Source organism: Cheilinus undulatus, linkage group 3 (genome assembly GCF_018320785.1).
Source record: "Cheilinus undulatus linkage group 3, ASM1832078v1, whole genome shotgun sequence".
Classification (NCBI taxonomy): domain Eukaryota; kingdom Metazoa; phylum Chordata; class Actinopteri; order Labriformes; family Labridae; genus Cheilinus; species Cheilinus undulatus.
The window spans coordinates 123,998-137,413 of record NC_054867.1 but is presented as its reverse complement, the minus strand read 5'-3'; the positions used below and the strand labels follow the sequence as shown (position 1 = coordinate 137,413).

General features: G+C 39.4%; 1 protein-coding gene across 1 annotated transcript in view; it reads right to left on the bottom strand.

Annotated features, from left to right (window-relative positions):
- Nucleotides 1-1,525, bottom strand: part of si:ch211-236d3.4 (protein FAM107B) — a 62,220-nt gene extending 60,695 nt beyond the window's left edge. Inside the window, exon 1 of the mRNA XM_041783163.1 lies at nt 1,302-1,525. Coding sequence (XP_041639097.1) covers nt 1,302-1,325 — 24 coding nt within the window. The 5' untranslated portion in view covers nt 1,326-1,525. The remainder of the gene's footprint in view (nt 1-1,301) is intronic.
- Between the last annotated feature and the right edge of the window lie 11,891 nt (nt 1,526-13,416).

Below are 13,416 nucleotides of genomic sequence, written 5' to 3'. Positions count from 1 at the left end.
AAACAGAAAACACCTAAAAGTTTGACTTGATTATTCCTCCGACAGATTTTCCACAACTAAAATGTTCAGCTAAACTTTCAACCACTGCATGAGCTGCTGTCATGTGGTTTTATTTTTAAATGTTTAGAACATTTTCAGCCTTCTACTGACTAAATACTCCTATAAATATATAAATATACTTTACAATAATCCACTGATTATTCAGCTAACAAAGTTTCCCTGCAGAACAGAAACCTCAGAGAGCTGTCGGACTTATTTCTGTTATAAAGGGTCTCAACTTATGTTTTAAATCAGAGGCCTCAGGACAGAAAACTGTGAAAAACAGTCATTAAATCATACCAACATTAATATTTTAACCATCTTCAGCCTTGATCAAAACTACTAAATATTTAAAAATCTGGGGAGTTTAAACCTTCACATAAAACTTTTTTATGAAGGAAAAGAAAACCACTAAAATCAGTGAATTTCTGAGGAACACGTGAGGGGGCTGGGGGGATTTAACAAAATAAAAGATAAAATTAATTTTGATGCATTTTTGTGTGTGTGTTACTTCAGATTTAGAAACTGGTCCTAAAAATCATTAGAGAACAAAAATGTTAAAGCAGCTTAAAAACCCCCCTCTGCTCTTCTTGGTCTTGACTGAATAGATTCAGGATTATTTAACAGAAGCTACTCTCTATACGGTATTTTTACTGATCTATGAACCACTGTTTCTACTTCAGGAATGAATTTCACACATGAGGGGGAAAAGCTGTTAAAAATGACCGCCACATGGCCTGAACTGGGAACGAGTAAGGCAACTTTTATCAGCTTTTCTCCTTCGTAATGTGGTAAATGTAGTAAATTCCCCTAACAGAGTTTAAAGAGGTACGGAGTGGAGGTGTGTCTGAACATCCTCGTCTTTTGTTGTTTTGAGTGAGCGCCCCCTGGCTGTGGGGTCAGTACTGCATGTTTAAAACTGTGCTTTCTAATCAGCAGATATTTCTAACTTCTTACATGAAGTTCGGGTTTTATTTTCTACTTTTTCCACCTGGGAACAAGATTTTAATGTGGACAGGACCGATGAATGCGGATTAAAACAGGTGTAATCTGGCTGACTAGACGTTGAATCAGATGGACCTGCTCAGACTTGTGAGGCCAGGCTGTGCTGAAATATGGAGATCAAGTGTTAAATGGAGCGTTTGGTCTGTAAATAAATGACGCCACCCTCGCTAACTCTGGAGCCAAAGTTTCAGAAACACCAAATCTAGGACAGACCTCCTTTAGACCCTGAAAACAGACAGGAACAGAGCTGCACTCACCTTCTTTCCATACGTGGTTCCCATTATTCCCAGTTCCCTGCTGAGCAGCAGGTTCACACAGTCCACACAGCCTTCCTGCCTTTCTGGTTCTTTCCTCTCCTTTTCCCCGGCAGCCACGGCCCCCCCGCCTCCTCCCCTTCCTCCCCCCGCCACCTGGCAGCCTGACAGCCCGTTCACTGTGGTGCGTTAGCCCGCCAGAGTCCGAGGCAGGCCGGCCAGCTTCATAACCTCAAAACAGGACTGAGGCGAGGCGGGAGAGAAGAGCAGGCGACAGAGCTGGAAAAGACAGAGTTATACTATGAGGAGGAAGAGCAGGAGGAGGAGGAGGAGCAGGAGGTGTCCTGGCCACCTGTTACGGCCTGACTCTCTGCTCTCGCTGGTGAAGAGTTAAGATGCTCTGACTGGATTAATGTAATTGGTAGTGACAGGGAGAGAGAGAGCACTGAGCTCTGAATCAGGCGTCATATTCACCAAACATCCTCACATCAAACTCTCTGAACTGGAAAGACTGGAAGGAACGTTTGTTGATCCAAACTTTTAGACTGGCAGGAGTCCACCTTCACAGTTCTTGATTCTTTTTTAGAAGTCCTGGTCTAGAGGAATGCTGAGTCAAGTAGTAGCACTGTTAGCTTAGCATAAGCTGTTATGTAAGCATGGCAGCCGTAGAGCACAGCGGGATCAGTGATTGACCTTCCAGTCATTTAAAGAAGGATATGGATTCATAACTGCAGGAGTGGCTGCTACCATAGAGTCCAGGGTCTTCAGCTGTTTGTCAGGAGGATTTAGGTCCTCGGCTCTGGAACTGAACTCTGAACCTGCAGTGATTGTTGAGACAAACCCACAGCCGTCCTCCACCTGTCACATCATGGCTTCAAGTGAGGACGGCTTCCAGTCAAACCAGCCCTCCACAAACTTTTCTTTACTTTAGCGTTCACCCCGTACACCTGGAACGTGTGATAATGACCTAACAAGGGAGAAAAGTGGTTCAAAAGTGGTGCCAACCCCCTCCAGTCTGGCCTGTGTCATTATTCCAGCGCGTTCTGAAACAGTGGAGAATAAATCATCATGGTGGGTGATCAGTCCTGTAGAGCGGGCTACACACACGAGGATCTTCTAAATCTTCAGAGATGTTTTATCAGAGACCCCACATGAAGGTAAAAATCAGGCATGAACAGCTTTGATCGTACTGTGGTGTGCTCTGATAGTCTCCACACAGCATGATCCTGTCCCACCACCGATCTAGAATCTCGTCCTCCAAGCCAGGAATCTCGCATGATCACGCGTGATCTAACAAAAACGAAGGAGAAGAAACACAGCAACAACCGGAAAACACAACACCCAACATGGACGAGGACATAGAAGAAGAGGGAATGATGGTGTTCTTGGCACTATTTTAACAGGAAAAATCCTGAACTTTAAAGTCCACCGAACTTTACGACGCTTCAGCAGGTCAGCCATGCTTGTTTTAATTTACGCCTGCTTCCTTGTTCCTCAGCCAGCTCGCTTATTGATTGGCTACATTCTGTTCCACACCACAGTTCACGGAGTCATGACTCGGACTCGTCGGCTGTCCCCACACGCGAAGATTTTTGGTCATAAATACTGAACAAGTTTAATTTTACGATTGTCGACCGTTTTCAGAGCCGATTATCAGGACACATTCCCTCTGAACATCTCAGACCACAGGATAATCTGATAGGATAATCTGATAGGATAATCTGATAGGATAATCTGACAGGATAATCTGACAGGATAATCTGACAGGATAATCTGATAGGATAATCTGACAGGATAATCTGACAGGATAATCTGATAGGATAATCTGATAGGATAATCTGACAGGATAATCTGATAGGATAATCTGACAGGATAATCTGACAGGAAAATCTGATAGGATAATCTGATAGGATAATCTGATAGGATAATCTGACAGGATAATCTGACAGGATAATCTGATAGGATAATCTGACAGGATAATCTGATAGGATAATCTGATAGGATAATCTGACAGGAAAATCTGATAGGATAATCTGATAGGATAATCTGAAAGGATAATCTGACAGGATATCAGGATAATCTAACAGGAAAATCTGATAGGATAATCTGATAGGATAATCTGATAGGATAATCTGACAGGATAATCTGACAGGAAAATCTGATAGGATAATCTGATAGGATAATCTGAAAGGATAATCTGACAGGATATCAGGATAATCTAACAGGATAATCTGATAGGATAATCTGATAGGATAATCTGATAGGATAATCTGACAGGAAAATCTGATAGGATAATCTGACAGGATAATCTGACAGGATAATCTGACAGGATAATCTGATAGGATAATCTGACAGGATAATCTGATAGGATAATCTGAAAGGATAATCTGACAGGATAATCTGACAGGATAATCTGATAGGATAATCTGACAGGATAATCTGATAGGATAATCTGACAGTATAATCTGACAGGATAATCTGACAGGATAATCTGATAGGATAATCTGACAGGATAATCTGAAAGGATAATCTGACAGGATAATCTGACAGGGTAATCTGACAGGATAATCTGACAGGGTAATCTGATAGGATAATCTGATAGGATAATCTGACAGGATAATCTGATAGGATAATCTGACAGGATAATCTGATAGGATAATCTGACAGGATAATCTGACAGGATAATCTGATAGGATAATCTGACAGGATAATCTGACAGGGTAATCTGACAGGATAATCTGACAGGGTAATCTGATAGGATAATCTGATAGGATAATCTGATAGGATAATCTGACAGGATAATCTGATAGGATAATCTGACAGTATAATCTGATAGGATAATCTGACAGTATAATCTGATAGGATAATCTGACAGGATAATCTGATAGGATAATCTGACAGGATAATCTGATAGGATAATCTGACAGGATAATCTGATAGGATAATCTGACAGGATAATCTGATAGGATAATCTGACAGGATAATCTGACAGGATAATCTGACAGGATAATCTGACAGGAAAATCTGATAGGATAATCTGATAGGATAATCTGATAGGATAATCTGACAGGATAATCTGATAGGATAATCTGACAGGATAATCTGACAGGATAATCTGACAGGATAATCTGATAGGGTAATCTGACAGGATAATCTGACAGGGTAATCTGATAGGATAATCTGACAGGATAATCTGACAGGATAATCTGATAGGATAATCTGACAGGATAATCTGAAAGGATAATCTGACAGGATAATCTGACAGGGTAATCTGATAGGATAATCTGATAGGATAATCTGACAGGATAATCTGATAGGATAATCTGATAGGATAATCTGACAGGATAATCTGATAGGATAATCTGACAGGATAATCTGACAGGATAATCTGATAGGATAATCTGATAGGATAATCTGATAGGATAATCTGACAGGATAATCTGATAGGATAATCTGACAGGATAATCTGACAGGATAATCTGACAGGATAATCTGACAGGAAAATCTGATAGGATAATCTGATAGGATAATCTGACAGGATAATCTGATAGGATAATCTGCCAGGATAATCTGACAGGATAATCTGACAGGATAATCTGATAGGGTAATCTGACAGGATAATCTGACAGGGTAATCTGATAGGATAATCTGACAGGATAATCTGACAGGATAATCTGATAGGATAATCTGACAGGATAATCTGAAAGGATAATCTGACAGGATAATCTGACAGGATAATCTGATAGGATAATCTGATAGGATAATCTGACAGGATAATCTGATAGGATAATCTGATAGGATAATCTGACAGGATAATCTGATAGGATAATCTGACAGGATAATCTGACAGGATAATCTGATAGGATAATCTGATAGGATAATCTGATAGGATAATCTGACAGGATAATCTGATAGGATAATCTGACAGGATAATCTGACAGGATAATCTGAAAGGATAATCTGACAGGATAATCTGACAGGATAATCTGATAGGATAATCTGACAGGAAAATCTGATAGGATAATCTGCCAGGATAATCTGATAGGATAATCTGACAGGATAATCTGATAGGGTAATCTGACAGGATAATCTGACAGGGTAATCTGATAGGATAATCTGACAGGATAATCTGACAGGATAATCTGATAGGATAATCTGACAGGATAATCTGATAGGATAATCTGACAGGAAAATCTGATAGGATAATCTGACAGGATAATCTGACAGGATAATCGATAGGATAATCTGACAGGTAATCTGACAGGATAATCTGACAGGATAATCTGATAGGATAATCTGAAAGGATAATCTGACAGGATAATCTGACAGGTTAATCTGACAGGAAATCTGACAGGATAATATGACAGGATAATCTGACAGGATAATCTGACAGGATAATCTGAGGATAATCTGATAGGATAATCTGACAGGATAATCTGACAGGATAATCTGATAGGATAATCTGACAGGATAATCTGACAGGATAATCTGATAGGATAATCTGACAGGATAATCTGACAGGATAATCTGATAGGATAATCTGACAGGATAATCTGACAGGATAATCTGACAGGATAATCTGACAGGATAATCTGATAGGATAATCTTATAGGATAATCTGACAGGATAAGCTGATAGGATAATCTGACATGATAATCTGATAGGATAATCTGACAGGATAATCTGACAGGATAATCTGATAGGATAATCTGACAGGATAATCTGATAGGATAATCTTATAGGATAATCTGACAGGATAATCTGACAGGATAATCTGACATGATAATCTGATAGGATAATCTGACAGGATAATCTGATAGGATAATCTGACAGGATAATCTGACAGGATAATCTGACAGGATAATCTGATAGGGTAATCTGACAGGATAATCTGACAGGGTAATCTGATAGGATAATCTGACAGGATAATCTGACAGGATAATCTGATAGGATAATCTGACAGGATAATCTGAAAGGATAATCTGACAGGATAATCTGACAGGGTAATCTGATAGGATAATCTGATAGGATAATCTGACAGGATAATCTGATAGGATAATCTGATAGGATAATCTGACAGGATAATCTGATAGGATAATCTGACAGGATAATCTGACAGGATAATCTGATAGGATAATCTGATAGGATAATCTGATAGGATAATCTGACAGGATAATCTGATAGGATAATCTGACAGGATAATCTGACAGGATAATCTGACAGGATAATCTGACAGGAAAATCTGATAGGATAATCTGATAGGATAATCTGACAGGATAATCTGATAGGATAATCTGCCAGGATAATCTGACAGGATAATCTGACAGGATAATCTGATAGGGTAATCTGACAGGATAATCTGACAGGGTAATCTGATAGGATAATCTGACAGGATAATCTGACAGGATAATCTGATAGGATAATCTGACAGGATAATCTGAAAGGATAATCTGACAGGATAATCTGACAGGGTAATCTGATAGGATAATCTGATAGGATAATCTGACAGGATAATCTGATAGGATAATCTGATAGGATAATCTGACAGGATAATCTGATAGGATAATCTGACAGGATAATCTGACAGGATAATCTGATAGGATAATCTGATAGGATAATCTGATAGGATAATCTGACAGGATAATCTGATAGGATAATCTGACAGGATAATCTGACAGGATAATCTGACAGGATAATCTGACAGGAAAATCTGATAGGATAATCTGATAGGATAATCTGACAGGATAATCTGATAGGATAATCTGCCAGGATAATCTGATAGGATAATCTGACAGGATAATCTGATAGGGTAATCTGACAGGATAATCTGACAGGGTAATCTGATAGGGTAATCTGACAGGATAATCTGACAGGGTAATCTGATAGGATAATCTGACAGGATAATCTGATAGGATAATCTGACAGGAAAATCTGATAGGATAATCTGACAGGATAATCTGACAGGATAATCGATAGGGTAATCTGACAGGGTAATCTGACAGGATAATCTGACAGGATAATCTGATAGGATAATCTGACAGGATAATCTGACAGGATAATCTGACAGGATAATCTGACAGGGTAATCTGACAGGATAATCTGATAGGGTAATCTGACAGGATAATCTGACAGGATAATCTGACAGGATAATCTGATAGGATAATCTGACAGGATAATCTGACAGGATAATCTGACAGGATAAGCTGATAGGGTAATCTGACAGGATAATCTGACAGGATAATCTGATAGGATAATCTGACAGGATAATCTGACAGGATAATCTGATAGGATAATCTGACAGGATAATCTGACAGGATAATCTGACAGGATAATCTGACAGGATAATCTGATAGGATAATCTTATAGGATAATCTGACAGGATAAGCTGATAGGATAATCTGACATGATAATCTGATAGGATAATCTGACAGGATAATCTGACAGGATAATCTGATAGGATAATCTTATAGGATAATCTGACAGGATAATCTGACAGGATAATCTGACATGATAATCTGATAGGATAATCTGACAGGATAATCTGACAGGATAATCTGATAGGATAATCTGACAGGATAATCTCATAGGGTAATCCGGACTTGGTCAGGAAGGGGAAAATCAGGACAAAAACAGCCCGACTGTCTTTGTGTGTACCCGCTTTGGCTCTTCTGCAGTAACGGCGGCGCCTCGCTGCGTCTCAGCACTTCCTGCTGGTCTTTAGCTCCCACACAGGATGAAGTCCACGTTTCTATGGTCGAACAGGTTTTGGGTTTGTCAGTAATTCATCGTTTATGATTTTCAGGCAGATTCCTTTTTGATGTTGCTGCTGTTAGCTTCGGTTCCACGTGTTTGTAAGAGCACAGGTTCGTTTATGATAGAATAACTGTTACAAAGACAGATGGGCCTTGACCATTGGTGATGTCCACTAGGTCGTTTCCACCGAGCGGTCTGGTTCAGTTCTGTGCGGCACGGCACGCTTTTTTTCACGTTTCCAATGAGCAAAAGTTGAAAAGGGTCCCAAAAAAACGAGCCGTACCGTCCCACTTTTCCACACCCTCCTGTAGGGGTACCAATCTTACCTACCTGCCCCAAAAATGTGGAGCTACACACAAGAATAGGGGTTTAACACTGATGTCACGTCGGCCTGACATAGGGTTGCCACCCGTCCTTTAAAATACAGTACGGTCCTGTGTTTGATAGTTAAATGCAGCGTCATGTTTTGAGTCGATACAGGACGCCATTTGTTCCGTATTTTCATCCCTCACGTTCTACTTTGCCACTGATTTGGTGAAACTTGTTGCATTTATACATTTTTTGAGGCAGAGATGTTTTGCTCTACACATCATGCAAACATTCAAGTGCCAATATTTTCTAGACTAATTGACAAAAGTTCCTACTTTCCTTGTTTTTGTATAATTTTTTCTTCAAAATAAATCCATAAAATCATCATTACAATTCATATCAAATTTGCAATATAGGACAAAATATTTGCAATAAGACATTTATGTTAGATCCATTTGAATTTTGGAGGAAAATTAGCTTAGAAATTTGTAGATATTTTTGTGGAAATTTGAGAAATGTATTTTGAAATTTTTAGGAATTTTAATTTTAATTCCTTTAAAAATTTGTTTAGAAAATTGAAGGTATTTTAGGGATTTGTTTTTTTTTTTAAAGATTTATTTTTGGCCTTTTTGCCTTTTATTTGATAGGACAGTGGATAGGGTGGGAAACGGGGAGGAGAGCGGGGAGAGACATGCAGGGGATGGTGCCACGGGCCGGATTTGAAGCCAGGTCGCCTGCGTACATGGCGTGCGCCTTAACCACTTGACTACCGGCGCGCCATTTTAGGGAAACTTTTAACATTTATTTGTAAATTTTGGGGAGAATTAGGTTTGAAACTTTAGGTAATTTCATGAAAAATTGGGGAATGTCTTTGTAAATTTTTAAGAAGTTGCTTTGATTTTTTTAGAATTCTTACTAAAATTTGAGGAATTTATTTGTACATTTTTGGGATGTTGATTTGATTTTTTGGGGGAAGGGGGCATTTTTATAGATCTTAGTTATTTTCTTAGAAATTTGGAACATTTATTTGTAGATTTTGGGTTGTTGGATATTAATTTCTGGGGGAAATAGCTTTGTGTTTTATAATATAGAGAATAATTGCATGTTAAGCTGGAATCACAATATTGGATGAAAAAAATTGCAATTCGATTATTTTCTGAAATGGTTCAGCCCTACTAAAACACTCCAAAAAGGAAACAATGGCCTCCACAACAAAACTCAAAGAGTGGTAATAGTAGTCATGGTACAGGCACCCCATTCCTCCGGCCCCTGATGGCTGTGGCCCCGAGGATTGTGGGGCGTCCTTCATTTTTATGCTCAAAAGGTGGCAACCCTAGCGCGACATGACTGCTCAGCTCTGGGCTGCAAAACATGCAAGTCTGCTGTGAGAGCAGCAGTGAAATGTGAGAAAAACAGACAAATATCTGCTTAAATCAGGATATTTGGACTCAGATCCACTGTTTCTAGTCTGTGGATACTGATATGTGGGCACAAATCAAGTCTCCTGACGTTTATCTGATTTTAAGAACACAAAGCAGAGTCTGAAGGCTCACATCAGCCTGACCTATCTGATGGATGTGAAACTACAGAACTGCTGAAGCTTTAGATCAGCTGATTCTCTGTACTGTAGTTATCCATCTACTTCTTACTTTAGGTAACAACTGAAAACATGGCTCTGTGGCTGCTGAACGTGTCTGTACGACTCCAGGCTGCAGCCTGATTTAAAATGAGATCAGAAGTCTGACTTCATCTAGTTTGATTTTAACAGCTGCTGAACTTTGACTTCATTTTTCATGTGGTGAGTTCTGACAGCTCTAAACTTTTATGTCATATAAACTGGTCCAGATATATTCACATGTTAAATAAATGTGATTTAATACAGGGTTGCCAACATTATACATGCACGCACTCAATGATGGCGACGTATTCAGACTCATCACCATTAGGGTTTAAAAAGTATGTGTCTTACACAGGCCCTAACACACACACACACACACACACACACTAGCAAACTGTTAGCATTGATTCTGCTTACTCATGCTAGCTAGCAAACTGTTAGCAGTGATTCTGCTTAGTCATGCTAGCTAGCAAACTGTTAGCATTGATTCTGCTTAGTCATGCTAGCTAGCAAAGTGTTAGCATTGATTCTGCTTACTCATGCTAGCTAGCAAACTGTTAGCATTGATTCTGCTTAGTCATGCTAGCTAGCAAAGTGTTAGCATTGATTCTGCTTAGTCATGCTAGCTAGCAAAGTGTTAGCATTGATTCTGCTTAGTCATGCTAGCTAGCAAACTGTTAGCATTGATTCTGCTTACTCATGCTAGCTAGCAAACTGTTAGCAGTGATTCTGCTTACTCATGCTAGCTAGCAAACTGTTAGCAGTGATTCTGCTTACTCATGCTAGCTAGCAAACTGTTAGCATTGATTCTGCTTAGTCATGCTAGCTAGCAAAGTGTTAGCATTGATTCTGCTTAGTCATGCTAGCTAGCAAAGTGTTAGCATTGATTCTGCTTTGTCATGCTAGCTAGCAAACTGTTAGCATTGATTCTGCTTAGTCATGCTAGCTAGCAAAGTGTTAGCATTGATTCTGCTTAGTCATGCTAGCTAGCAAACTGTTAGCATTGATTCTGCTTAGTCATGCTAGCTAGCAAAGTGTTAGCATTGATTCTGCTTTGTCATGCTAGCTAGCAAAGTGTTAGCATTGATTCTGCTTAGTCATGCTAGCTAGCAAAGTGTTAGCATTGATTCTGCTTACTCATGCTAGCTAGCAAAGTGTTAGCATTGATTCTGCTTACTCATGCTAGCTAGCAAACTGTTAGCATTGATTCTGCTTACTCATGCTAGCTAGCAAAGTGTTAGCATTGATTCTGCTTACTCATGCTAGCTAGCAAACTGTTAGCATTGATTCTGCTTACTCATGCTAGCTAGCAAACTGTTAGCATTGATTCTGCTTACTCATGCTAGCTAGCAAAGTGTTAGCATTGATTCTGCTTACTCATGCTAGCTAGCAAAGTGTTAGCAGTGATTCTGCTTACTCATGCTAGCTAGCAAAGTGTTAGCATTGATTCTGCTTACTCATGCTAGCTAGCAAAGTGTTAGCATTGATTCTGCTTACTCATGCTAGCTAGCAAAGTGTTAGCAGTGATTCTGCTTAGTCATGCTAGCTAGCAAACTGTTAGCATTGATTCTGCTTACTCATGCTAGCTAGCAAACTGTTAGCATTGATTCTGCTTACTCATGCTAGCTAGCAAAGTGTTAGCAGTGATTCTGCTTACTCATGCTAGCTAGCAAACTGTTAGCATTGATTCTGCTTACTCATGCTAGCTAGCAAAGTGTTAGCATTGATTCTGCTTAGTCATGCTAGCTAGCAAACTGTTAGCATTGATTCTGCTTAGTCATGCTAGCTAGCAAACTGTTAGCATTGATTCTGCTTACTCATGCTAGCTAGCAAACTGTTAGCATTGATTCTGCTTACTCATGCTAGCTAGCAAACTGTTAGCAGTGATTCTGCTTTGTCATGCTAGCTAGCAAACTGTTAGCATTGATTCTGCTTAGTCATGCTAGCTAGCAAAGTGTTAGCATTGATTCTGCTTAGTCATGCTAGCTAGCAAAGTGTTAGCATTGATTCTGCTTACTCATGCTAGCTAGCAAAGTGTTAGCATTGATTCTGCTTTGTCATGCTAGCTAGCAAACTGTTAGCATTGATTCTGCTTACTCATGCTAGCTAGCAAAGTGTTAGCATTGATTCTGCTTACTCATGCTAGCTAGCAAAGTGTTAGCATTGATTCTGCTTACTCATGCTAGCTAGCAAAGTGTTAGCATTGATTCTGCTTACTCATGCTAGCTAGCAAACTGTTAGCATTGATTCTGCTTACTCATGCTAGCTAGCAAAGTGTTAGCATTGATTCTGCTTACTCATGCTAGCTAGCAAAGTGTTAGCATTGATTCTGCTTACTCATGCTAGCTAGCAAACTGTTAGCATTGATTCTGCTTACTCATGCTAGCTAGCAAACTGTTAGCATTGATTCTGCTTACTCATGCTAGCTAGCAAACTGTTAGCAGTGATTCTGCTTTGTCATGCTAGCTAGCAAACTGTTAGCATTGATTCTGCTTAGTCATGCTAGCTAGCAAACTGTTAGCATTGATTCTGCTTAGTCATGCTAGCTAGCAAAGTGTTAGCATTGATTCTGCTTAGTCATGCTAGCTAGCAAAGTGTTAGCATTGATTCTGCTTAGTCATGCTAGCTAGCAAAGTGTTAGCATTGATTCTGCTTAGTCATGCTAGCTAGCAAACTGTTAGCATTGATTCTGCTTAGTCATGCTAGCTAGCAAACTGTTAGCATTGATTCTGCTTACTCATGCTAGCTAGCAAACTGTTAGCAGTGATTCTGCTTACTCATGCTAGCTAGCAAACTGTTAGCATTGATTCTGCTTAGTCATGCTAGCTAGCAAACTGTTAGCATTGATTCTGCTTAGTCATGCTAGCTAGCAAAGTGTTAGCATTGATTCTGCTTAGTCATGCTAGCTAGCAAAGTGTTAGCATTGATTCTGCTTAGTCATGCTAGCTAGCAAACTGTTAGCATTGATTCTGCTTACTCATGCTAGCTAGCAAACTGTTAGCAGTGATTCTGCTTACTCATGCTAGCTAGCAAACTGTTAGCATTGATTCTGCTTACTCATGCTAGCTAGCAAACTGTTAGCATTGATTCTGCTTAGTCATGCTAGCTAGCAAAGTGTTAGCATTGATTCTGCTTAGTCATGCTAGCTAGCAAAGTGTTAGCATTGATTCTGCTTTGTCATGCTAGCTAGCAAACTGTTAGCATTGATTCTGCTTACTCATGCTAGCAAAGTGTTAGCATTGATTCTGCTTAGTCATGCTAGCTAGCAAACTGTTAGCATTGATTCTGCTTAGTCATGCTAGCTAGCAAAGTGTTAGCATTGATTCTGCTTTGTCATGCTAGCTAGCAAAGTGTTAGCATTGATTCTGCTTAGTCATGCTAGCTAGCAAAGTGTTAGCATTGATTCTGCTTACTCATGCTAGCTAGCAAAGTGTTAGC